The 27,851-nt window shown below is 32.7% G+C and overlaps 2 protein-coding genes across 6 annotated transcripts in view; one reads left to right on the top strand and one right to left on the bottom strand.

The window, feature by feature from the left end:
• Positions 1–169: 169 nt before the first annotated feature.
• LOC143045628 (peroxisomal 2,4-dienoyl-CoA reductase [(3E)-enoyl-CoA-producing]-like) lies at positions 170–20,642 on the bottom strand. Of its 2 annotated transcripts, none has more exons than XM_076218255.1 (8): positions 20,507–20,642; positions 12,141–12,209; positions 11,109–11,226; positions 10,137–10,206; positions 9,499–9,623; positions 8,866–8,959; positions 6,824–6,928; positions 170–794 (listed from the first exon to the last, which is right to left on the bottom strand). In XM_076218255.1, the coding sequence occupies exons 1-8, from the start codon at positions 20,566–20,568 to the stop codon at positions 583–585; spliced, it is 855 nt and encodes a 284-aa protein (XP_076074370.1). In that variant the 5' UTR covers positions 20,569–20,642; the 3' UTR covers positions 170–582. The 2 variants fall into 2 exon arrangements, with proteins under 2 accessions (XP_076074370.1, XP_076074369.1); XM_076218254.1 differs by lacking the exon at positions 170–794 and adding an exon at positions 3,088–3,687.
• Positions 20,643–20,849: 207 nt separating this feature from the next.
• Positions 20,850–27,851, top strand: part of LOC143045626 (heparan-alpha-glucosaminide N-acetyltransferase-like) — a 28,431-nt gene continuing 21,429 nt past the window's right edge. For all 4 annotated transcript variants that reach the window (XM_076218253.1, XM_076218252.1, XM_076218250.1 and 1 more), the window contains exons 1-2: positions 20,850–20,927; positions 27,047–27,201. In XM_076218253.1, the coding sequence (XP_076074368.1) occupies positions 20,867–20,927; positions 27,047–27,201 (216 nt within the window). In that variant the 5' untranslated portion in view covers positions 20,850–20,866. The remainder of the gene's footprint in view (positions 20,928–27,046; positions 27,202–27,851) is intronic.

Here is a 27,851-nt window from a genome sequence, read left to right as displayed (position 1 = left end):
TTTAATTTGTGCTTACTTGCTCAATGCTCAAAACTTATTGATAAGCTAAGTCTCATTAGTTCATAAATATATGACAAACAGTAGGATTACTGACACTAAGTACAAATGTATCAGCAAAATATTACATGGCCTAACACCATTGGCAATGTGATTTAAAAACAACAACAGATGATTTAAAACTATTTATTTATTTGCAAAAATTAAAAAAAAATTGAAAATTAACAATAAATTAACAATATGTATTATTCCAAAAAAATATTTCGCAGGCAAGAATAATACTAAAAAAGTTGAGCAAAACAATAGTTTTACTTTGTAGTATATATCAAAGGTGTTTTATAGGCTGTCTATCAGTCTTAATTTTTCTTTGTCGTGTTTTGTAAACTGTTTTTTGTATTTTAGTCTTTTGTCATTGTGCCTTTCAGTTGACTTATAAGTTTGTATGTAAATTTATATCGGATCGTGCTTTTTCTTACGTTTGAAGAACGTATTTTTATTTTTCTTAAAAACATTTTTGCATAAGCTACATCTGCCTATAGATACTGTATTGTAACCTCTTATTACAATAAGTCTGAAACTCGAGGATTAAAGTCGTGAATTTTTAAGCAATGTCATTCTTTCCTGGAAATTATTACTACGGGTCAGGTGACTACCACCGTCCGCTATAACAGTTGTGCCTGTTAACAATTGTGCAGCATCACTGACAACATATATAACTGTATCTCCAATGTCCTGTCTAGTTCCAAGGCGCTGACAAGGTATAACATTTATAAAGTCTTGTGTTAAATGCTTTCCACCTGAAATATGAACATTGATTAAGTCATTAAAAGACATAACATTTTTTTTCCCAAATATTCACAAAGTGAATTCCGTTTATGTAGGCCCAATCTTAGTGTATGTAAAAGAATAATACTCCCATTCCCCGTTTCTATTCTTCATTTTTCTCTTGTCAGGATATGTATGAATAACTTCTTACTGGCAATTTAGCAAAAATTGATTAAATCAATCATAGAATGAATTATCAATTACATCAAAGTAACTTATAATAAAGAGATTACTGTGATACATAGACTGTTGAAGGGACAGTAGTAATGATCGAAAGATTGATAATACTTGAGGCATTTTAAAAGATTATAATATCTATGGCGGATTCGAGGGTTGGATGCAGAGGGCATGTGGAAAATATATGATTTTTTTAGAATAAAACCTTGCAAACAAAAACTTTACAACTGTCTGCAATTAAATAAAGGCAACAGGAGTATACCGCTGTTCAAAAGTCATCAATCGATTAATAGAAAACAAATCCGGGTTGCAAACTTAGGGAGCTACCATTTGATTTTTATGGGGGGGCTAGGATGAAATTTGAAAAAAATAGGCAGGACAGGAGTTTTGAGTAAAAAAAAAGGCAGGATGAGACACTTTGCAAAAAAAAAAGGCAGGATGACAATTTAGGTAGAAAAAGTCAGGATAAACTAATAAAAAAAAGGCAGGACCAAATAGAGTGAAAAATAAAAAGGCAGGACAGAGATTAACACTAAAAAAAAATGCAGGACAAAATTTTTCATCCTAGCCCCCCCATAAAAATCAAATGGTAGCTCCCTTAAACCGAAGAAAACACATCAACTATAAGAGAAAAACAACGAAACAACAAAAACACTCTTTGAAAAATCCCTGTTGTAATTTTAACTACAAACTAAAGTATAATACCAATCTCGATCATATAATAAAAGTAACACCATACTAGATGAGGAACTCATCTCGGTTACATCTAGTTTCAATCAGTGGAACAGTTTTTAACTAAATGATCAAGGTCAGTTTACTAATTTGATTTTCAGCTGCAGTAACCAGGTTATTACTGAATCTGAACCAGAGTAATGAACTTACATTTGTGCTACCTTAATTAAAAACTTAATGATCAGCTTGGCCTCATTAGATTTAAAAGTATATGATGAACAGTAGGAATACTGACACCAAGTACAAATGTATCAGCAAATTATTACATGGCCTTACATAATTGGCCTTTTCAGAATCTAATGCTTTCTGGGTAATATCTTAAAAAGCGTACACCAACACGTTGATATCTGTTAAAAATGTTCTTAACAATGCCAATTGAACTAATGACAGAACCTTTTTTCATTTAAGTGTTCGAACATTGAGATTACCAATAGGCCTTTAGGTTCTGTAAAGGTGAATTGGCAATGTGATTAGACTAAAACAAAACAAGAACATAGGATTACAATACATTTATATTTGTAAAAATTATCAAAACATTAGACAATCAATAATAAATTAACAATATGTTTAATTATTCAAATCTAGTTCCTAAAAATCAACACATGTATTGCAACTATAAGCTCTTAAAATAACAGGATAACTGCATAGCAATAAGAGTTTAAATGACATAAATCGAAGAAATGTATTGCTTTTGTGGTATAATGCTACAAATTTTACAAAAATTGCAAACATTATCTTGATATAAAACCAGATTAAACCCACCCTTTTCTTCTGAAAATGTCTGTACCATGTCAGGTATATGACAGCTGTTTCTCATTCCTTTCATTGGTGGAGCATTTGATTTATCAGTGTTTATGAACTTCACCTTTTCCAATTTACCTTAGTGTACTAACGACAAGTGAAACAACAAACCCCAGTATTTTTGTTCCACATGTCTTAAATTAAGCAAATATGAATCATTATGCAGCAAAACCAGACAGATATAGAATTAGCAAGGAATAGTTGAATAAGATGATTCTGATCAAATGATAGAAGTAAACGATCATGACAATTAAATACTACGTATAAGTGCTAAATAACAAGTGGTGAAAAATGAACAATAATTACATATCAAATCAATCAAATGAGAATATAAAACAATATGTTTATGAAGTTACCAACCATAGCAATTAATGAACTGTTGACCCTGGGACTAACTATCATACAGTAGGCTATTGTTATATCTAATCAATGATGGAATTTCCTAAACTACAGGTTGAAAAGATGAACATTCATTACTTATTTCATCATTTAATCAAAAATACAAAACTCTGACTGTAATTATCAATATTAATCTTTATGGGTATAGACAAAAAACTGATTACAAAACATTTTATTAAAGGAAATGTTCTTTATTACACTTTAACAGTTGCAGATATCCAGCAAGATGGGGACAATTGTAAATCTTAAAGGCAAATTTCCTTTTTGGTATACTCATTAACTAACTTGTAGCAATTTCTCTTCTTCTAATCTTCTTGTTGAAAAGGTTGATAAAATTACCTAGAAAAATGCATTCAGTGTTTTGAAAAATATGTATATAAACGGCAACAATTGTTTCATTCACTAATATTATCAGGAATCAATATATTCTGCTCCATGTATTTATTTTCCAATATAATCATACATTATTTTATCTAAAAATTATCAAAGTTGATTATTTAATCAAGCATTTTGATTTATTTAAATACGTTTAAGTGACATATCACAATTTAGACAATTTTTGAACCATTGCCCTTCTAGCTATAAAGTTATTGTCATCAGTTAAACAACTTCCACCATCAGCTATTATTGTTGTCCCAGTAAGGAGCTGGGCAGCATTGCTCACCACATACAGTACTGTATCTCCTATATCTTGCCTGGTTCCTATACGTTGTATTGGTATTACTTTTACAATATTATCAGTCAAATTTTTTCCACCTAAAAATTACGACAATTCATAATAAATTTAAATAAAACTGTTTACCAAGTTAAAATAGCTTACTAGAATATTGTCTTTTTTCATCACTCCATCAGTTTTGTTTTTGGAATATTCTTAACTGAATAAAACATCCAAAATAATTGCTGAATCATTTCATGAATGATTTTGATTATTTACAAGATTTCTGAGCATTCATCAATGTGACATGCTATATGCATATATCAGATAATGTTTACTCTTCTTTAATATACTATATAGCTAGTATCAATCAAGATTTGTGGAGTTAACCAATTTCGGTTTTAAAGGAGGCTTGTTTGTCTAATCTATTGTTTAGTTTCGTTTATTGTATATGTCTGAAGTGTATTCAGCACTATTTGTATGTAGGTCTATTTTCACAGATGCTTAAATTGAGAATGGAAATAGGGGATGTTTCAAAGAGACTACCTGACAAAAGAACATAAAACAGCCCAAGGCCACCAATGCGTTTGTTTATATCATAGATAAGAGTTGTTTGTATATCTACTTTTTTTTGTTGTCCATATGTCTGTCTTATTATCACTGTTGTTTGTCTGTTCCAATTTTTACTTTTGTTTTGTCTGTTGGACTTTTTTTTACTGCTGTTTTGTCTGTTCTTTACTTTTAAATTTTTTTTGTCTGTTGGTCTCATTTTCACTGATGTTTGTTTATTTTATTTTTAATGTTTATTGTATGTAATATATGTATTATTTTTACAGTTGTGTTTTTATGTATGGCAAATTTTCATTGTTGTTTGTGTACCTAAAACTACAGGGAGATAACTGTAAAATTAGCTAAACGTTTTAATTACATTGTGTTGTTAAGGGAATATTAAGCTTCTCAGTGATAAAAATAAGTGTTTGTCAAACTGCTATTTAACCAGTGTAAATTTTCTGATAAAACGGTTGGTTCAATTTTTTAGAAATTTTCATATTTTTGTCAAAGGATACTTTGTCAAAATTAAAAGAAAATTAAAAGAGCCAAATTAATTTTAGTTGAAGTGTTGGGTACCACCTTAATGGTTGTTTTTAAGGTTGTCTCAATTCTACTGTTCAATTTGAATGTTTATTTTAATTGTACTGTTGTTTGTATGTGCTTTTTAATTTTGTTTTGTCTTATTTTTGCTATTGGTAATAAATCTGTCTTTTTTAAATTGTTTTTTTTTGTATACACCTGTTTTCTTTTGGCTGTTGTTTGAATATGAATAAAAGATTCTGGCATCAAAACCCAAAACCCCTTTAAAAGACATCTTTACTATATATGTTTGTCTAGATCATATTTGTAAAGTCTTTTTTTGTATATTCGCAGATGTTTTTTATTCTTTTATTTGTCTGTCTAAACTAACAGTTGTATGTATGGCCGTCTATTGATGGGTAGTGAAGGTCATTAAAACCTACCTCGTCATTGTTAAATTTTTATTTAAGAGTAAAAAATGACTGACACATAATTCTGGTAACAAAATATGTACACTTAGTTTATGCAAAGACCACTGAAGATGACTTAGAAAGGTCACAAGTAATATTGTCAAACAGATACCCCTAAGCAATGTTGTTGCATGGGTTTTTATTAATAACATGTTAAAGGAGTAGGTTCAGTAAGACCCCTTTTTGGCCCCAAAATATAGCAGTTTTACAAAATTGTTAAAATGTAAACCTTTAGTTATTTATTGGACAGTAGAATGTTTCTGCTACATAAATATGGGCTGATTTTGACAATACAATGCACATATATCCGGTACTAGCACCATTAAGTCATGCTAAATTACTGAAATCCTCATAATTCTAGCATTTTAGTTAAATTTTAGACGGTTTTCGTGTAAAACGAAAGTGGCCGCATTTGTGTTCATCCTTAATATTGAAATGTAAGTTGTATTTTATGATACTACATAACATATATAAAGGTTGAGGATGAACACGGATGCGGCCACTTTCATTTTTACCAAAAACCATCTGAAAAGTGACATTTTTCGGCATATTAGGTAGATTTTTCATATTTCAGCTTGAATCGGATCGTTTTTAATGACTAAATCTGTTAAAACCTTTCACATAAACTAATTAATTCAAATAAAATAGACACTTAAGTGTTTAAAAAGTGGTCAAAATCTTTCGTCAGATGAACCTGAAATTTGAGGCCAACATCGGTCCTTACCGGACCTACTCCTTTAAAAATTCTTCACAAATAATTTGTTTTAATGAAAACATTTGTATATGTTGTGTTTTACTCTTGTTTAATACACTAGTATCAATCAAGTTATTGTGGAGATATTTTGTATGTCAACATGTAATATTTTATAGAATAGTTTTATACAAATTATTCTGAATAATAGTAAATACAAACAGTAGTGTTGTAAATCATTTAGCAGAAAAATGTATTCATTTGAACTGACAACTTACCATTTAAACTGTCTCTTTAAAGGTGTCTGTATTCCATGTTATATCAGTCAACAATGTATTGACATTTTATCATAATCAGTTCAATACAAAATAATTTGCTACAGCAGTACAAGAAAACTTTGTGGTCAAGAACTATTATACTCCTTGTATGAAATCAGATTTAATTTCAAATGACAAATTTGTTAGTATTAACTGCAAGTGCCTGTACCTAGTCAGGAATTTGACAGTTGCTATCCATTCATTTAATGTGTTTGAGCTTTTGATTTTGCCATTTAATTACAGACTTCATTTTGAATTCTCCTCGGAGGTCGATAACTCAGTTATTTTACTTTTATCTTCTGATTTTAAATATAAATAAAGAAGCATATTGCAATTCATACATTTTACTAGTACACAAACTTGTACAGAAAATGTAATTTCACCACTTTAACTATTTTAGAAATGGGAATTGAGTATTGATTAAAATTCCATAGAGTTCACATCATTTCTGTTGCATCTTTACTTTAGCAACACATCAACCTGTGAATCAATTTGTTTAAGGGAACTGGTGTATATCAATTTATACAAGGAAAATGTCAGTTCTGGTTAAAAAATACGAATTTTTAATGTGATATGTATATCATTTAACATATAGACACACATCAGCACAACCTAATAACTGTATACAGTGTAAATATTTCCTTTAAAACAGACACATATAATAAGTTATTATCACAATTAGAATTACCTAGTCTATTCATGCCCTCTGTATCACCTATTGGTCCAGGAGCAACACACATAACACGAACTTTATCAGGTCCCCATTCTACTGCTAAATGTCTGGTCATTGCCTCTTTTGAAATTAAAATAATAACAAACCCTTTCATTATACCAATTTTAACAATAATTCGAATAGTACCATTTGTTTTATTAGATACATGAGCAGTTGTCTTTAATCATTCTGAAACAACTAGTATAATGAAACAACATGGAAAGCATATTTAGTTATAATATGTTCTGAAGATACGCTTTTGGTTTACAATTTCAGACAATTTTGTTAGATATAAAAAAACATCATTACCTTAAAATGATTTGTCTGCTTTACTTTAATTTTTTTTCTTCATTTTTCTAAACAGACTAACACTAAGCAATTTCAATGTTTTGCAAAAATGAAAACTTGAGCTGTTCTATGGTTCACTACAACTTTATTATTATATCATTCTGAAGATTTCTTTTACTTTAAATATTCTGATGTTTTCATTTTTTGTTTCTTCCATATATATAATGGACATAAACTGTGTTAATATTTTTAGCAATTGAATGATGTTAGAAGGCATGTTTAGGTAGGTGACGTCTTGGAATAATCTCTGTTAAAGTGCTTATGGTGTTCTTTTTTAATCTTTTGTATTTATTATATTTTTCAGCTGATCAAGGTTGTCAATGCAAATAATAAATACTGATGAATACAATTTTGTGCTACAAACCAACAATGTTTAAGTACTTATAAAATTGAGAATGGAAATGGGGAATGTGCCAAAGAGACAACAACCCGACCATAGAAAAAAACAACAGCAGAAGGTCACCAACAGGTCTTCAATGCAGCGAGAAATTCCCGCACCCGGAGGCGTCCTTCAACTGGCCCCTAAACAAATATATACTAGTTCAGTGATAATGAACGCCATACTAATTTCCAAATTGTACACAAGAAACTAAAATTAAAATAATACAAGACTAACAAAGGCCAGAGGCTCCTGACTTGGGACAGGCGCAAAAATGCGGCGGGGTTAAACATGTTTGTGAGATATCAACCCTCCCCCTATACCTCTAGCCAATGTAGAAAAGTAAACGCATAACAATACGCACATTAAAATTCAGTTCAAGAGAAGTCCGAGTCTGATGTCAGAAGATGTAACCAAAGAAAATAAACAAAATGACAATAATACATAAATAACAACAGACTACTAGCAGTTAACTGACATGCCAGCTCCAGACTTCAATTAAACTGACTGAAAGATTATGATTTCATCATATGAACATCAGGCACAATCCTTCCCGTTAGGGGTTTAGTATCATACCATCATAACATATATGAGAAGAACATAATCCGTGTCATGCCAACAACTGGTTTTTGAATAAATGTGTTTAGTTCCGATGTAAAGACCCTATAAGTGAATCAATATTAACGCCAAAATATGCAATATTTAATGACCTGACAACAGTATCGTAACTATATCCCTTCTTAATAAGTCTATTCAAAGGTTTTGTTAGTTTTTGAGGTGAATCCTGACACCTTTGTGCTTTATAAACAATATTTCCATAAAAAATTGGATGTGAAATACCTGAACGTATAAGAAGTCTGCATGTTGAGCTATATTTACGAATGATGTCCTTATACCAATGATAAAATTTAGTGAATGTTTTGACTAGTTTGTGATATCGAAAACCCTGGTGTAATAATTTTTCAGTAATACATAAATTTCTCTCGCTAAAATCTAAAACATTGTTACATACACGAGCGAATCGTACAAGTTCAGATATATAAACACCGTAAGATTGTGACAAGGGAACGTCACCATCTAAAAATGGATAATTAACGATAGGAAATGAAAAATCATCTCTTTTATCATAAATTTTAGTATTCAGCTTTCCGTTAGTGATATAGATATCAAGATCGAGGACAGGGCAGTGGTCATTCTCACTGGTGTTTGCAAATATTGAGTTTTTTGAATTAATGTACACGGTTAATTTATGTATTATTCACATTGAGTTGATGACAGTAAGCATGCTTACCAATAGCAGCCTTAGCCGATCCAGCATGCGTCTGTAAAGCTGTTCCCCTCATCTGTAGTGTGGCTGTTATATTGACTATCATACCTCCATGGTCCTGTGGAAAAGCACTGTTTATTAGATACTTTCATAAAAAATCAAAGACAAGGACTCAATTACTTAAATTTCATTTATGAGTCTTTTGTAGACAAAAGGCATGTATGGCATACAAAAGTATAAGCCTGGTATTTTTGATGATTTTTTTTTAACTTCACGGGTCAAATATATTCATCAGTATCTGAAACTAATGTACCTCTGGTTTCCACAATACACAATACTTTGGTACTGCATTATTTCTATTTACAAAAGTAGCTTACTAACATTATAAACCTATTCAGTGTTGGAATCAATATAACATCATTCGAATATCAACAGCACTATTGTCTTACTATACAAATTCTTGTTATATAGTTGATATTGTTTTAATAAATCAAATGATTTGTTTTTATGCGCCCATAAGTTCTTCTATATTCAAACAATTTCTCACAGAAACAGAAACAAACTACATGCAGCTACTAGTTTTGCTTAATTTGTGTAGACATTTTAGTATGATATTTATGTATAATGTGATCTTTAGAACCTCAGAAATATACATACCTTGAAAAACTTATCATACACAACTTTGCTGACATTAAATGTACCATGAGCATCTATTTCCATCACAGTTTTAAAAGCATTGAATGAGAGTGAGGCTGCAGGGGCAAGAAAGTTTCCAGCAGCACCTACAAATAGTTTTGTTTAAAAGTGAAATGAATCTACCAGTACTTTATCCCCTTCCTACAGTAGGTTAACATCTTTGTGGAATAATTTAAAAAATCTGTCAAATAAATGACTAATTTTGGAAAGTTCTGAAACATAGTTAAGAAAACCTACATAATTTGATGGATATCTAATTACTGAGCTAGATCATTAGAAGTTAAATTCTAATAAAAAATCATCTCAGGACCAGTTTAAATAAGAAAAGCTTGTAAAATTTGACAATATTGTATTCAAATCTTCAAATTTATTAATGAGAACAACAGTTGAAAAGTGACCCAACAAAATGAGTTTTAACATTTGGTCTGGACTTAGGTTGGCCATTGCAAAAGAAAATACTATAATGTGTTTTTTTCTGCCTTGTTCTTTTTTAAAATGTTGATTGGCTGAATAAACATATGCATTTATAATGTTAAAACAATTTTACCATTGTCTGACCTTTCATAAAAATAATAGAAAGTCATACAATGTATACTAACCATTTATCAAAATATCAATTCTTCCCATCTGTGCTAAAGCCTCGTCCACAGCCTTAATAATCTGTTCTGGCTGAAAGCATCATACAAAAGTATAAATTTATCAAATGGTGTGTGTTTTTCTCAATGTTAAAGGTCATATGGTGACCTATAGTTGATTGGTCTCTGGTAGAAACTTGTCTAATAGGCAATCATCCCACATCTTCTTGATTTTATATTGTATGTGCACTGTTTTGGTATTATAATCGTTTTTAAAATACAAATTAATTAGTAATCATAGCCTACTTCATAAATGTCTGAGCATAACTACAGCTGGATTCGAAGCTAACTGTGAGGGAATAAATCTAAGTAATCAGCTTAGATGCTGTTGAACTATTATTTAGACATATGGCCACTAGTTATCTTATTAAATTAGACTTATATCACATGTAAAGTTAAATAAGGTTAAGCTGCTACTGCAATTATTAATACAGCTGTATTATAAAAAAAAACAATCGAACTAAAATAAAACAACTATTTTGCAATAACAACTTCTAACAGATAACTGTTAACTATAAATATATGAGGAGAATAAAATAAATGTGCAGTTCTGTGTAAAAAAAAATTAAAATATTGCTCACTCATTCCTATATATTTAGAAATAATAACAAATTCATTCACTTTGTGATCTATTGAAGTTTTAAAATGTGATTTCACTCTTGGTATCTTGGAGATTACATACTTAAACAGTAGATTCCAGCATATATTATCCACAGTAAAACCAAAGACAAAGAATAAAGACAACAATTTCATTAAGAAATAGTCCCTTAACTAAATTTTCTTGTCTGCAAATTGTAATTGCGTAAATTATAGCTTCATTTCCAGGCAGAAAGTATCTCACATAACACAGTTTGACAAAATTTTCAGGTATATTTCTATATGATGTCTGATTAAATTATGCTGCTACTTTGCTATTACACTTTAAACCTAACCAACCTTTCTAACATCCATCTGTATAGGAACACATTTCCTCCCTGTAGCTTTCATCAATAAGTCAGCTGACTGCTTAAGTTTGTCCATACGTCGACTTACTATTACAGTATCACAACCATGCCTGTAAATAAAAGAGTAATAAAAAAAATCATATCAATCAATCTCAGCTATTTATACTTATACTAATTACAAGTATAGAATGAGAAGATACATTTTGAAACTACATTTGCCTATCAAATTCACCAAAAGTAAAACGTTGTTGTAAAACTTACATTTTCACTTTGAGGTCATAATAGTAATGTCATGTAGAAGATATACAATTTCTTGCTATGCAACCTTAGCTTTTTCCATGAATATTTTGGCCAATTGAAGTGTCAACCAACATAACTTCCCTTTTCCAGAGAGAAAATAACAATCGGGTTACAGTTTTTTGTGAACATTTTGCATATTTTCTAAACATGTACAAAACGTATGTATAAGTATGAACTAGTTGTCATTTCAAACCAGATGAAGTTTTTGTAAATAGAGAATATCATATGGCTTTTTCAATATTGCATCTGTATCAACCCGAGACACCAACATGATCCCAAGAGCTCTGCTCGAGGGATTATACTGGTTGAGGGTTAATATGGTGTGTGATATTGAAAAAGCCATATCATATACACTTTATTATATACATTTACCTCAAGTAGATGTTTTTATGTGACATGACGTCATACAGATAAGGAGTTTTGAAATGACGTCATACAGATTATAGGTTTGACATGACGTCATACAGATTAGGGATTTGATCAAGCTTTGCAACAGTGACTTCAATCAATGACGTGACGTCATACAGATTAAAGGTGTGATAAAGCTTTTGCAACCGTGCTGATATCCATATCATCACGGGTGGCTGATACAGCACGCTTGCCATTGATTGTATTACACATACATTTTATCTGTATTTACTACTAAGTATATAATAAATATGAATATCATCAAAGGTATGAGGGAGAAGAGTAAATAAAAAAAGATAGCATGTTATTTATTTACCTCATAAGAACCTCAGCAATGGTAAAACATATTCCTGAAGCTCCACCAGTGACAAATGCAACCTTCCCTCTGTAAAATAAACAAACTTGATAAAAGATAATATAAGACAGAATAAACAAAAGGACAGTATTACTGTTGGAACTTTTGTTCTGTTATTCACTGCGTTAGTCTTACTATTCAGTTGCACAATGAACTTGAGTTGATTCATATTCTATATAGGATCTGCAACTGTATTAGACAAGAAACACAATCATAACGAACAGAAATAAAGCCAAACTAAAGGATATTAAACGTTTTTCATAAATGCAATAGAGTTCATGTTGTAAAGGACAGGATATGTCTTGATTAAATATGTAATATGTATATGGTCCGATTATGTTGAAGTTACGAAAATTGCTGGTCGTTACAAGGTAGTTAAGCTTCTAGAAAACTAAGATGAGCAGCAGCTTTGCAAGGACTTGACACAATCAGCAGTGGATTGTTTAACAAACAAGCCTGTGCAAGAACTGAATGCTGTAATCCAAAAACTTGCTGTTTGTGAGGAGAATACAATGGTGGCCAGAGTCACACTTTATAGTATGAGTCGACGACGATTTAGAATGTAGTTCTTGCGCACGTTTGCGAGGACAAGCTGATGTCTGCAAATTCTTTATAAAGTGCTGTACTTGTAACACAGATGTGAACTATATAGACACCATTATTCGGGACGTTCTTGCTCGAGGCCTTTCCTATCCAGGAATCCAACTTGGTCTCCTCGGTGACAAAAACAAAGACATGACCGCTGCAACAGTCACTCTGTTCGTTAAAGTAAAAGATTCGAGAAAACGTTCAGCATCTAGTATACTTAGTTCTCAAATGACTCTAGCAGCTAGCAGCTCTTACAAAAAGGCAAAGCAGACAGCCGTGAGAGACAAAAATGAAGTTTGTTCATATCATGGCAAAAGAGAAGGGACACGGCAAAAGTCTTCGTAAATCAGATTGCCCTGCATATGGCCATTAGTGTTTTTGTTTTTGTCTTATCAAATTGTTTTTGAGATACGGCGCGACATGTTAAAAAATAATCCCCTTTTTTACAAAATACTCAATAACTCAAAATTAAAACTTTGAGTCATCATCAAAAAGTATACAGATCTTTAGATTAATATAACAAAGAAGTGTGTTAAGTTTTAAGCAATAATCATAAATCGTTTTTGAGATATGGCACGACATGTAAAAACACCCTCCCCCATTTTTACAAAATACTCAATAACTCAAAAATGAAATTTTGAATCATCACCAAAAAGTATACAGATCTTTAGATTAATATAACAAAGAAGTGTGTAAAGTTTTAAGCAATAATCAAGAATTGTTTTTGAGATATGGTGCGACATGTGAAAAAACACACCCCTGTTTTAGTTACAAAGTGCCGTAACTCAAAAAGTTTATATCTTATTTTCACCAAAAAGTATACAGATCTTTGACCATTATAAGAAACAACTATATTAAGTTTAATGAAATTTGGATAAGTCGTTCTCAAGTTACGGTGCGACATGTTTACGCCGGACAGACAGACGGACGGACACTGGACATTTGTATACCATAATACGTCCCGTTGACGGGCGTATAAAAACCGCTATTTTTACACGTGTGCATGTAAAATAAATTTCGTTGTAGAAGGGTCTAAATACAACACAAACAATATTTTCTAAAAGACCAAAAAAGTGAAAAAGTATATTTAAACAAAACACATTTGACTAACAGGTCGAACAACTGATGTTCTTTAACCCTGCTGACTGCCATTGCCGATTGCCAAATAAAATTGATCACAAGGTGTAACAAAATGGATCTAAATATAAATTTAATATTAAACAGAAAACAATAAACTTGTGGCCAAGATGTTATGCCTCAAACATGAGGTGTCAATATTTTTTGGGAAACCAGATCCGGATTTCGACAATAAATGTCTCTTCAGTGATGTTAGGGATCGAAACGGTATTTGGAAGGCCATAAAATTTACCCTCAATTTAATATAGACTCTTGAATTTTTAGAGTCAATATAGAATCAACGGATCATATAAACCGGAGGGAAAATATGATACAAGCCCAAACGAAAAAATAAAAAAAACATCTAAATTGAAAACTACGTTCAAACCTATGATTGCGGTGGATAAAAACCGCAATTTTCGAAACAAATTTCGTTGTAGAGGGGTCTAAATACAGCACAAACAACATTTTCCAAAAGATCCAAAAAAATTAAAAGGTATATTTAAACAAAACGCATTTGACTAACAGGTCGAACAACTGATATACTTATATTTATATAGACGATTGTGAAGGTGCTTGGTTTGGTTCCCTGTTAAGCATATCTTGCGATTCACTTAAAACACATGGCAGATCGCTAGCCATAGACTATCATCATTATAATAATGGATCAGCAAGGCATCCAATAAACTCATCATAGATACCAGAATTGAAATTTTATATTTGCGCCAGATGCGCATTTCGTCTATAAAAAATACACTCGAATCGAAAAAAATGTAAACCAAAACCATTCATCAACCTTGTTTTGAGAATATTACTATAATATTATGAAGCATTTGCTTTCAACATGAAAAAAAGAACAAATACTGTTGATATCTCTGCTATGGCGGTTACAGAATGTCAGAGATGACTTGCATGTTTCAGGGTCATCCATAGACTAGGAATAAATCAGACTTGCTTAATCCCTGTCAATATGAAAATGCATGTTGCCAACAACAAAGGAATCACGATCAACCATACTCCCCATCTCCGGCAAAGATGAGCGAGGTAGACATGTCGAAACGAAACAATTGACGTATATATCTGACAACTTTGATAAACTATTTCAAAAAAACAGGGAAGCGTGCATTGCCCTTCGAATGATCTCCAACAGATTTCTAACAATTAGGGAAATTGACGCGATGCAACAAATAAACTCATCATAGATACCAGGATTAAAATTTTATATTTCCGCCAGAAGTGCGTTTCGTCTACAAAAGACTCATCAGTGACGCTCGAATCAAAACATATTTAAAAGGCCAAATAGAGTACAAAGTTGAAGAGCATTAAGGACCCAAAAATTCCTAAAAGTTTTGCCAAATACAGCTAAGGTAATCTATTCCTCGGGTCGAAACGCCTTAGTTTTTCAAAAAACAAAGTTTAGTTTACAGTTAATTTATAATTATGAACATATCAATGATAACTCAAGTCAACACAGAAGTGCTGACTACGAGGCTGGTGATACCCTCGGGGAAATAAATCTCCACCAGCAGTGGTATCGACCCAGTGGTTGCAAATAAACTCATCATAGAAACCAAGATTAAAATTTTATATTAACGCCAGACGCGCGTTTTGTCTACAAAAGACTCTCCAGTGACGCTCGAATAAAAAAATATTTAAAAGGATAAATAAAGTACAAAGTTGAAGAGCAATGAGGACCAAAAACTTCCTAAAAATTTTGCCAAATACAGCTAAGGTAATCTATTCCTCGGGTAGAAAAGCCTTAGGTTTTAAAAAATTTAAAGTTTAGTTTACAGTTAATTTATAATTATGAACATATCAATGATAACTCAAGTCAACACAGAAGTTCTGATTACTGGGCTGGTGATACCCTCGGGGAAATAAATCTCCACTAGCAGTGGCATCGACCCAGTGGTTGCAAATAAACTCATCATAGAAAGCAGGATTAAAATTTTAAATTTACGTCAGACGCGCGTTTCGTCTACAAAAGACTCATCAGTGACGCACGAATCAAATCATATTTAAAAGGCCAAATAGAGTACAAAGTTGAAGAGCATTGAGGACCAAAAAATCCTAAAAGCTTTGCCAAATACAGCTAAGGTAATCTATTCCTGGGGTAGAAAAGCCTTAGTTTTTTAAAAATTCAAAGTTGATTTACAGTTAATTTATAATTATGAACATATCAATGGTAACTCAAGTCAACACAGAAGTGATGATTACTTGGCTGGTGATACCCTCGGGGAAATAAATCTCCACCAGCAGTGGTATCGACCCAGTGGTTGCAAATAAACTCATCATAGAAAGCAGGATTAACATTTTATATTAACGCCAGACGCGCGTTTCGACTTCAAAAGACTCATCAGTGACGCTCGAATCAAAAAATATTTAAAAGGCCAAATAGAGTACAAAGATGAAGAGCATTGAGGACCCAAAAATCCTAAAAGTTTTGCCAAATACAGCTAAGGTAATCTATTCCTGGGGTAGAAAAGCCTTTGTTTTTCAAATATTCAAAGTTTAATTTACAGTTAATTTATAATTATGAACATTTCAATGATAACTCAAGTCAACACAGAAGTGCTGATTACTGGGTTGGTGATACCCTCAGGGAAATAAATCTCCACCAGCAGTGTCATTGACCCAGTGGTTGCAAATAAATTCATCATAGATACCAGGATTAAAATTTTATATTTACGCCAGACGCGCGTTTTGTCTACAAAAGACTCAGCTCAGAGTACCTGAGAATCCTCACAACATCACAAACAAGACAATAACAATCAAAATTAAGGGGTAAACAATTCAAAGACTCGTAAAACCAAAAGACATTTAAATCAACAGTTATAAATAATAAATAAAAAACAACACGAACTCCACTAAAAACCGGGAGTGAAATCAGGTGCTCCGGAAGGGTAAGCCTTTCCGCAACAGCGGAAGTATTAATGGCCTAGATACCACCTGTAACGGTCTTTAATGGAAGCTTCCGCCTCCAATGCCGATGAAGTTACCATATCCAGCTACTGAAAGTAACCGTACAAAAATAAAACAATTTATCACAGACTATTACAAATCTAATACCTTCAATACATATGATCACCAACCATTGCCACTGATGGATGGACCATCAATGCGATTGATGGTGGATCCAGATGCTGAACCTGTTGCTTATAACCACAGTACCAGTAACAATCCACTGGAAAGAGTATGTAAAAGCTGGTCTTGTCAGGACGTCCGACTTGACGTATTTTACTGTGACATGTTCCAGTTGGGTAACCTGTCACATGGTGCCATAGAATGGTTGTTTGTGCCAAGAAAAATGGAAAACCACATCGTACTGTTGATTTTCAACCCCATAATGTACACGCAACACTTGAAACATACCATACGCCTTCATCTTTTCACCAGGTTAGATCAGTATCTTATGGAAAGAGGAAAATCGTTTTTGACGCCTGGAACGGCTATCATAGTGTGCAAATATCGTTATTGTTATCGTTACAGGACGGCTCCACAAAGTTACATAGCTGCAGGTGACATTTATACAAGATGATTGAATTGTTGCCGATATTCCGAACGAAACAAAATGTGTGGGTGACGTCCTCCTATGGGCTGATGGAATTGCGGGAAGCTTTTTCAAGATGCACAATGGTTCGATATATGTGGTGGGCATGGCATTACTCCAAAAGAAGTTCATAGTCTGTCAAATTGTTGTAGAATTCACAGGATTTGAATCCCGTCCAACCCTGTCCATCCGCCCTTGCTTGAAATACCGATAAAGAGCGAAACTAGATTTTCCATCTCCAAGAAATATCACGGATGTACAATCATTGTTTGGTCTTGTTAACTACGTGTCCTATACCTACAGCATAACTTATACGATGCTTCCCTTCGGGCAATTATTGAAACCTTGAACACCATTTTACTTGGAGGAACAAATCAAAAGACTATTCGAGGAATATAAGCTGCTATCATAAGCAAATTTCATATTTTTTCCTGCCTAAAAAGAACCATTCTGTTGTAATACAGGATGGCAAATAACACTTGTGTGGAGAAGTTTAGCACATTCAGCTGAATCACGTTATGGTCCAGTAAAAGGCGAAGCTCTAGCCGTTGTCGACGCTTTGGACGAAGCAAGGTATTTTGTACTGGGATGTGACGATCTTATTATAGCGGTTGATCATAACATTATGCTGCTGACAGTTTGTCACGTCATCAAACTGGGAACCCTCTCAGAGGACATAGCAGCCATCAAGAATAGTACAATGTCGTTGCCACTTGCCGCATCATTCTTAGAAGACATACATAATTCAGATTTAGTATCAAATCCTACTGAAACAGTGTCTTTATATCAGTCGTGTCTTCGATTGATTCGCTTGCAGTCAGCTCTGTTACTTTGGACAGAGTTCGTACCACTACAGCAACTGATGACAGTATGAATGAACTTATCAATTTGATTGAGTAAAGTACACCCAAATTTTTACATGAATTTCCTCCCCAATTGCGGGAATACTTGTAATTCCATGAATACCTTTACACTATTGATGGTGTTATAATATACAAGAATAGAATAATCATTCCCCCTAGTCTCCGAGAGGAAGTTGTGTCTGCTTTACACGCAGTCCACCAAGGATTAAGCAGCAATGATTTCTCGAGCAAAGCTCGAGTCATAAGTCATTTGGTCAGGTATCACTCCCACTATTTCAGCACAAAGAGCAAGATGCAACCATTGAAATTGGATAACACCCAATGCTCCACCAACATCTCTGATGTCACCAGACTCCATTTCAATGAGTCTGTTCTGGCTTTCAATGTAAGCTTAAGGGGATGTGTAACCTCGTCAGAGTTGACCTATACTCAAACTTGCCAATTGTTAAGATCAGCAAACGGAGCAGCCGGACTCAAAACCTACCTTCGACGCATATTTGTAACTTTTAGGATTCCGAATAACTCGTATCTGACGGCGGTCCTGAATTTACCACAACTGCTACGAGACAGTTTCTTCAAGACTGGGGTATACACCATCGGCTTTCGTGTCTTTCCCGCATAGATACTGCAGGGCGAAAATGGAGTAAAAACCGTTAAACGCATGATTAATGAAAACACTGATCGACACGAATCCATTTTAACGGGCCATGCTACACCTGACAGAGACACAACATTTTCGATGTTTGTCTTTTGTCATCCAATCAGGGGTTTCATTTCGATTCTGTCAGGAAGATATTCTTCTCACAATACTTGGACGGAAACGTTAAATGCCCGTGGAGAACCTTTAAGAAACTGCCACATCATACAGGGAGAACGCTGATTATAACAAACACAAAAACTAACTCAACTTCAGGTGATTGTGTGAAATTTTCTCAGGAAGTATGTTCCTGTCTAGGGCATCACAACAACAAGGACTAAATATATACAGGATGGCCTTTGATGTAAAATGTACGTCATGTTCCATCAACATTCGACACCAAACAAGTACCAACACCAACTTTTGATAGATTTTGATAATGGAATCCCGAAAAACGTCTATTCGGGAAAAGCATTAGCCACTTGGTCAGACAGCTTCAGACTCCAAGGACAGTTATACACCAGAATACGCCTGTTCACTTCATTTGCCTAACGATCGAAAAGAGCACATTCCAGCAACGCCTATTACAGGTCTGCCATCATCCGATAGTGATCAAAGTCCTCAGGTGCTTTTCAAAGAAAACTTATCATCTGCAAACCTTAATAAAGGTTAGAGATATTCTCTAGGGCATACATGTACATTTTGTAACTCTAGACACATTATTGTGCCAACTGTCAATTAATAATCCTGAAAAAATGAATTTAACCTGCAGTTGGCTAAGAAGTATTCTGTAATTGGGAATTATGTTAGAAAATTATAAGTCCTACTCCAAATCAAAGATAATGAAAATTCTCATCCAGACTGGACAGATTTATATTTAGTGTGTGGCAAATGTATGATCTTCCATTATCATGATTAGTTTTTGATATCATAAAATAGTAAAATTTTATATCTTATAAATTGTGTTTCACTTTTATCAAGTTCACTTTATTGTGACTATAATAATTTTTTATACATTCCACATTTTCACCTTCGGGTGTGTTATCTGTAAATAAGTGAATGAATTATCAGTTCTTAAAAAAAAATCCTAGGTCAAAATGTGGAATGACTGAATGAAGCATATCACCCGTAGATGAGGGAATAGTTCCTTCAATTAGCACCTTGCATGCATAAAGACATTTTAAATTATGGTACTAAACTTTATAAAAGTTATTATTTTTTAAGTGGTAACTCAGATCACATGAGGCATTGTGCATTTATATTTCTCTGTATACACTACATGTACATGACACTAGAGTATAATTTGACTCCCTAAATCACATTGTCAAGTCTAGGACTAAAACCTGGGACATTTGGTTTCAAATAATAAACCAAAATTCTGTTTCGTTTGTTTAAATTCGTTGCTTATTTTTTTCCCAAGAAATCAATGCCAGAATGTTAAAATAACCAGTTGTTCATTGATAATTTAGAAGTCTTGTGTAAAGGTCAATATTTGGAACAAGCTAAAATGCTTCATTAAAAAATGCTAAAGAATTGTCAGCGGTATTTTTTAATGGAATTTCATCCTTCTTACCTTAATAACTCTTTCTGGAAAGTGTATTTGTAATTTTCAATACATCTCTCAGGGATAGCCATTGTCAATGTTCAGTTACTGAGTTAGTCGCTGCAAACGGTGAGGAAGATATGAGTCACGTGGTCGCAGTTTGTTTACTTCCTGTTTTAAAAACAGACACGCCCCCTTGTCATTTAGTTATATTTGATCTGGGACCATAATAATAGACCAAGATTTTTTTATATAATAATTACAGACTTTTAAAGGCAAAATAAATATGGAAACAAACTTTATTTCTTTTCTTCTTTTTAGTTTCTTCAGAATATAAATAATGTTTTTTTTTCCACGTGATAAATAACGTGTCATGTGATAAGAAGAAAAATGGCAGCTTGCAGCTTTAAAAATCTCACTGGAAGAATCCTTTCAATTTACGTTTTATTTTGTATGTACAACTCCATTAGTATTTAGCCTTATTGCATATGGCACAAACTGCTTTTGAATTATAGATTTTATGATAAATGGTCATGACATAACTTATAATGTAGCCGGAGATGAGGGTTTTATAAGTTTTTAAAAATTTCACTGCACCAGAGGCAGAAGTTAGCAGAACAAAGTAACAAACTGCTTTTAAACTATTTTATAATTAATTCTATTGCAACAAGGTTTGTATAGTGTTCTCCCTAGGCCGTTTTAGCATTGTGGCACCCTGACACTATATTTTTTCCTCGTGATGCCATAATAATTTCTGTGACACTATAATTATTTTAAGGATGCTTTTTTTTTCTCGTCTCTATCGTAAAACCATGTCCGAAATTTTGAACATTGTTTATTTTCGTAAATTTTTCTCCAGCTGACATTGAATTATTTGTGTAAACTTAAGACTGGAACTGGGCCAAATATGACAAAAATCTGCATTTTTACGATAATAACTACAGATGCACAAATTATGGCACAGTAGACAAAAAACAATGTCTAAAATGAGGAAACTATGCATTCCAAACACATTAACTGACTAATTGTTAGTTCTTACTAAATGTATTATTTTTGAAAATGCATTGTCATGATTGTTTTAATATCATTTTGACATAAAGAAACAACCAGGACTAATTCATTGAGTACCATAAAACAATGAATTTCATAGACATGACAAAGATTTTTTTTTAATTCTTTATGATACTTTCTCTTGCCTGTTTATATAAAATTCATTCATCATGTTCATTCAATAGTTGGATAGGTAGGGTAATTGGAACCACACATATATTTATATTTGGCCCAAGAGGAAAAAAAATAATTCTGTACATTGTAACTATAAATGAATATAGAAAACATAAATGAAACAACTGTTATCATGGGTATATATTTTAATAGTATAGAGTTTATTTTTTTACGCCAAATGTGATGCTACCCAAAATTTCTGGGGAGAACACTGGTTTGTAACCTTCATTTTGATTGGATAACTTCACTAATTCTCATGGCAATGTACGTGCAAGCCAAACAATATATGACAGATTTTAAATGCATGTTTTAACGTTGCTTTCTGCATACCTGTCAACCTCTGAAAATGAAAAGTCAGGTCATGACCTGCATTGAGAAAAAAAATCTCAGGTCATAACGCGTACGACATTTTGCGGGCTCAATTGAAGAACAAAAATATGTTTATATATAATTTATATAGTCAATATGTATATGAAACAGTTAGAACATGTATACAAGTTTATTTCAGACTATTGTTATATTCCATAGTAGCAGACTTGGCATTCTTTAAAAGAACTGCACTTGGTTTCAGTTCATAGCAATGCAAATGTGTATTCATTTTACAAGAAAGAAGAGCACACAGTGTATCCTTATTAAGATCAGCCCTAAACTCTGTAGCTATTTTCTTTACTAAAGAAAATGCCCTCTCACTGTCTGCATTGCTGTTTGGCAAAACCAGTAATGTTTTAGCAAGTTTTGACAAAACAAAAAATCTTGGCTTGTTTTCAACTACCACTTTGTTATTTTCAACTGAAAGGGCCCTCTTTACTATTTGGGTTGTTTTAGTTTTTCCACAGGAATAACCTGAAGCTATTTCACTGTCAGAGAACATTAATTTACACGGTACGTAGCTCAGGTAAACAGTCCTACATTTTGACTTTTGGTTACATTGAAAAAGACCGATAAAACCGAAGGTCGTATTACTTCTAAATACCGGAAACAATTCCGGTCAGAAATCCGGGTGAAACGGGTAATGTTAGAAATTCCCGGGACCCGCCGGGTAAAGAAAAACTCCCGGGTGAGAGGTGAAAATAACGGGTGTCACCCGCAAAAAACGGGTGAGTTGACAGGTATGTTTCTGTCAGTTTCATTAGAATGTTGATAATAATATTGTATTTTTTATGCTACGACGGCATCAATTGCTGATTTGATGGTCCCAAATACCTGTTTACTGTCTCCGCTAACTTGTCGCCAGTAAACTTAATTTGCTACCATCAAATCACCAATTGGTGCTGTCAGAGCTTGAAATACAATACAGTTATCTCCTAATTTCATGACTTAGTCATGTTAGTTAAGGTAATTTAGGTACAAGAAAATTATTTTAGCGAAATGAAATCAAAATATGAAATATTTCAAATAGATAAGCATAGAAACAGTGTTTATTTTGATTATCATAGGCGGATCCAAGGGGAAAAGGGGAGGAGGGGATTGGGGGTAGGGGTACATCTCTGATTATTTTATTATACTGATGGAAGGAAATAAAACATTTGTTCAAGAAAAGCACTGTTTATATGTATATAGTGAACATGGTGTAAAAGTAAATGAATATAGAAGAAGGAGGGATGATTACATATGATTCATTTTTATACGATATAACTAAAAATGTTTTGCGTCGTATAATGCTATCATGTCTTTGTCGTTGTCGTCCGAAGATGCATTTACATGTAGTTTCCGGACAACAACTTTAGTTTTAGTTAATGGATCTCTATAAATTTTTACCAGAAGGTTCAATACCACTAAAAGAAGGAAGGGATTGATTTTGGGGGTTATGGTCCCAACTGTTTAGGAATTAGGGGTTAAACAGTCAGGGGACTTACTGAAATAAGTGGTTTTTAAATCACTTATTTGAGTAGCAAATTCAAAGTTTATTCACAAATTGTGATATTGTAGTTTTACCAAAATTTAAAACACATAGGTTTAAATAATATCTTTTCATTAGTAAAATTGAAACAAAATGTAATTTTTGCTACTTTTAAGTAGCAAGGTTTATGCCTTCGATGCTAACATTTAGCTGCAAATTCTATTTTAGTTGAAAAAATTCTGTAATTATGGCTTTACATAATGAACTAATACTTTCTTAACAGATTTTTCCCAGCAGTGGGAGTATTTTTCCTGTAAAGTTCAAGGTTTCATCTTTCAGATTATGTTATAAAATTCTACTGTTCGCGATAAAAATTTCACTGTTCGGGGGTGTTGAAATTAGTGGGGGTTATTAAAATAATGATACTTAAAGAAGTGATTTTTGAAAAGGAAATTGAGGTTTGATACTTAAACAAGTGATTTTTATGTCAGTATCCTAGATTCAGTACAAGGTCATCACCTGAAATGACCTGATCATCCTAGACAACACAGATGTTGGTTCTGATAAGTTTAGAAACATAATTAGTCCCTGGATCATTAGTATTCTATATTTAAAGCTACAGTAAAATTAAATCACTTCTTCTAGTGATTATTTTGTACTACTTAAATAGGTGATTATTAAAGAAAGACAACTTTTACTTCCAACCTTTATGGAAATAATGTTACTTGAATCAGTGACTTAGAACATCACTCATTTAAGTAAGTCCCCTGACTGTTAAAATGGGGGCCCAAAAAAGGCATTTTTGTAGTTTTCAAACAATAACTTGTGTTTAAGTGTATGAATCTCTCTGAAATTGTACTTGAAGTTTCCATACCATGAAGGGATGGTTAGTATTGACTTTGGGGGTTATGGCTCAAACGGTTTTGGAATTAGGGGCAAAAAAAGGAGAAAACTAGTTTTTTTCTGGTCAATGGACAATTAAGACAATATATAAAAGCAGTGTTAGGGAGGTAATCCAGAAACATTTAACATACAATGTAAGGTATGTTTTCGGATTTACCTCCCTAAAACTACTTGTAAATTATGTATAATAAAATGTCAGGTTTTGGACTAATTGCAAAAAAAAAGGGGCATGGTAGTAGTTTTCAAATTTTTTTTCTTCAAATTTCTCAAATTCCAAGTTTGAAGAAGAAATCTTAAATTGCACAATATTGCGCAATAGATTTGTAAGATCTTGACATTTGTTTTGTGTGAGAAACCCGTATTATGTCAAAAATTTGATCACAATCCAAATTCAGAGCTGTATCAATCTTGAATGTTGTGTCCATACTTGCCCCAACTATTCAGGGTTCAACTTCTGTGGTTGTATAAAGCTGCGACCTGCAAAGCACCTGGTTGAGTTTAGGAAATTGTTTATAAGCCTTGAAAATGAAAAGGTATTAAATTTGAATCATGCAAAGTCGAGTTTTGCATTTGCGCCGATCTGCATTTTATTTGCGCCAAATTTTTCTTTTCATTTGCGCTGATTTTTTACAGGTAAATTAAAGGTAAATGTTATTTTTCATTCTTCATTATGGACCTCTTCCTTTATCCAGTTGTACAAATGATATGAATTGTCAATCATAACATGTATATGACTGTTGTCCTCTGCTCGCCACGGGGAGGTGGAAGTAGGATAAATCAATTTAAAATCAAGAAGTAAAAACCTAAGATAAAAGCACTCTGTTTATACTAAAAAATCAAGAAGTAAAAACCTAAGATAAAAGCACTCTGTTTATACTAAAATGACAAATTAAACATTTATTTACTACATTAAAATCCATAAAAAAGAATACATTAGAATCATTAATCTGTTCTTGCTGAGTATTTATGGGCAACACATCTAATATATTCCCTTCTTCTCTTTCGTCTCTTTTTGATTTGTTGTAATTGTCAATAAAAAGTCCATCTTTTCTTTCTCTGGCTTATGTACTGATGGGGCCATTTCTAGAGTTCGCAATTTAACATACGTACCGGCCAAAAGTGAACAACACTTATAACCAAATTATACCAATATACATGTACCTTCAAGGTATAGAGCATGTACAAGTATTTCCTCACCTGTGTTTAAACCATAAATGCAATAGACAACTTTTGAGTTCGATGCATTTCCGTAAAAAACTCTGGTTTTAGTGAACGTCATTTGCATTTAGGGGCGTCGTCACTTCCATTCCAATGTTGAGCGAGTGGCTGGAAGACTATAATTCTATATTGTGTGAATTATTCGGCAAATTGAATTCTCAAAATTGACAATCAACACTGCTGTCATTAGGGAATTGTCAGTAAGTACCTACAGAGCAACCATTATTTCTAGTTTATCCTGCATAATGACGATCTCTAAGACGCTTGATGAAGGTAAATAGTGCAGGGATACAGGCCTCTATCTGGTAAATGACGTCATAAAGGCGTGCATAATTGACGAGTTTTTTGCCGGTGACGAATGAACTCGAAAGTGGTCTATTAGGAGCACATGTAAAATCAGCGCAAATGAAAGAATGACAATTTTAAAAATCTGCGAAAATGTCATACGCCCATGCAAAGGATATATTTTGGCACAATGAAGCCATTTAATTACCAAGCCACCTTGACATTTTGTTTTCATATCAGTTATATTTGATCATTACCTGATATTTATTGAATACATTTTAATTAAATTTTTATTACAAAGTTGCTTCATGTATAATAGTATTTATCCACTTGGGACAGTTTAATTTTCAAATTTCAAATGGGAGGCTTGCCAGAGCATTTTAAATATTTAAGAATTAACTGAGAGTGGATAAATATCGTATTACACAAGATTTGGTGGTGTAATAAGTTTCTCTAATGATTTTTATGCAGTATGCGGGCAAACTTTTTCCTTTTCCTAAAAAGATGTGTTCTATGTGTCCTCATCAGGCATGGTCGCCTTTTTTCATGATGTCACAATAGGAAATTCTGAAGAAAGCAAGAAAATTTGACGTCATAATCGAATTTCCACCAATGAACAGCTGAGATCAGGTGTTGATTAAACAAAATAATCAACAGGTTAGGAAATCAATAAATCGGCTTAAAATTGGAGAAAAGAATTTATCGGGTCAATAAAATTCATATATGGTGAGGCGAAGCCAAACAGGATATGAATTTAATTGACCAGATAAATTCCGTATTAGGACAATTGCACACTGTGTAACGAATTTATCCTGATTTTATTATATTACATATTGTTGGAAGATAATTCTAATTGACTTAATAAAAATTTGTACTGAATTTTTTTTAGACAATACTGGCCAATCAAATTGCGAGAAATTACTCTAAATCAGGATAATATATTTTATACAGTTAAAAATGTTTTAAGCATATATATATATCTAAAATTATAATTGTGTGACTGGTGATATTTGATATAAAATCAATTTGTGACTTATGACAACAGAACTAATATCATATAAATATTGTACTTGTTCATATCAATTACTATTTTATTATAGTGTCACCATTATTGGTTTCATCAGTAATGCAGACCAATTGTAAACCAGATAATAAGATGGATAATGCTAGAGTGACTATCATAAATAACACTACAAAACCTGGAGTGTCATCTTTAGATCTGCTTGTCTCTACCATCACAGAGGAATGTTATACTGTGAGTTTGTATGTTATGCTGCTCACATTTTTACATAAATAACTAAGTTTTAATCTCTTATTCTTCAGTTATTTACATTAATTTGGAAGGGATGCCCTATCAAAATAGCTTAATCCAATGTAAGAAAACACAAGGCATTTGTGCATTTTTCTTAGAGTGATGATTGATTTCTGTATAGCATTCAATGACTGGGTTGAGTTCAATATCGTAATAGCTGCTATCAATATTTATGTAACAACTAGTAAGTAGCTACGCGTTCAATAGTTAAAATCTACGTAGCACTACGTAGCTGCTACGATATTGAACTCAACCCAGTTGTTGTAAAAAACTTTAATATATAATGTAAACATATCAAAAGAAAAAAAATATCTCATCATAATTGTACCATTGTCTGATTATTAACATGATAAAGATATATTATTTTTTTCAATTTTTAATCTTCACATGCTTTATGGTATATGATCATGAATAAGATGAGGTATGGGTATACATCACTACGACAGCTACCAAACAATTTCAGTTATCACAGGGTAGTTTGGCTGTACTCACCTAGAGTTTGAAGGTCTTCGGTTTGAAACCTACATGTAGCTTGGTCAAACCAGAAAATGGAATTATCTATGACTGTTTGGCTAAGTATGCAGCATTCAGAA

The sequence above is a fragment of the Mytilus galloprovincialis genome, chromosome 9 (assembly GCF_965363235.1).
Source record: "Mytilus galloprovincialis chromosome 9, xbMytGall1.hap1.1, whole genome shotgun sequence".
Classification (NCBI taxonomy): domain Eukaryota; kingdom Metazoa; phylum Mollusca; class Bivalvia; order Mytilida; family Mytilidae; genus Mytilus; species Mytilus galloprovincialis.
Note: the sequence above shows the minus strand (reverse complement) of the source record. Positions and strands in the feature narration are given on the sequence as shown.

What these genes read in the sequence shown, in the direction of transcription:
- LOC143045628 (XM_076218254.1), bottom strand. Translation starts at nt 20,568, where the DNA reads ATGGCTATCCCTGAGAGATGTATTGAAAATTACAAATACACTTTCCAG. An exon ending in TGTATGATAAGTTTTTCAAG is followed by an intron (nt 8,960 to 9,498) that starts GTATGTATATTT and finishes GCTTTTCCACAG; the next exon opens with GACCATGGAGGTATGATAGT. An exon ending in AGAGGGCATGAATAGACTAG is followed by an intron (nt 3,688 to 6,823) that starts GTAATTCTAATT and finishes CGTAATTTTTAG; the next exon opens with GTGGAAAAAATTTGACTGAT.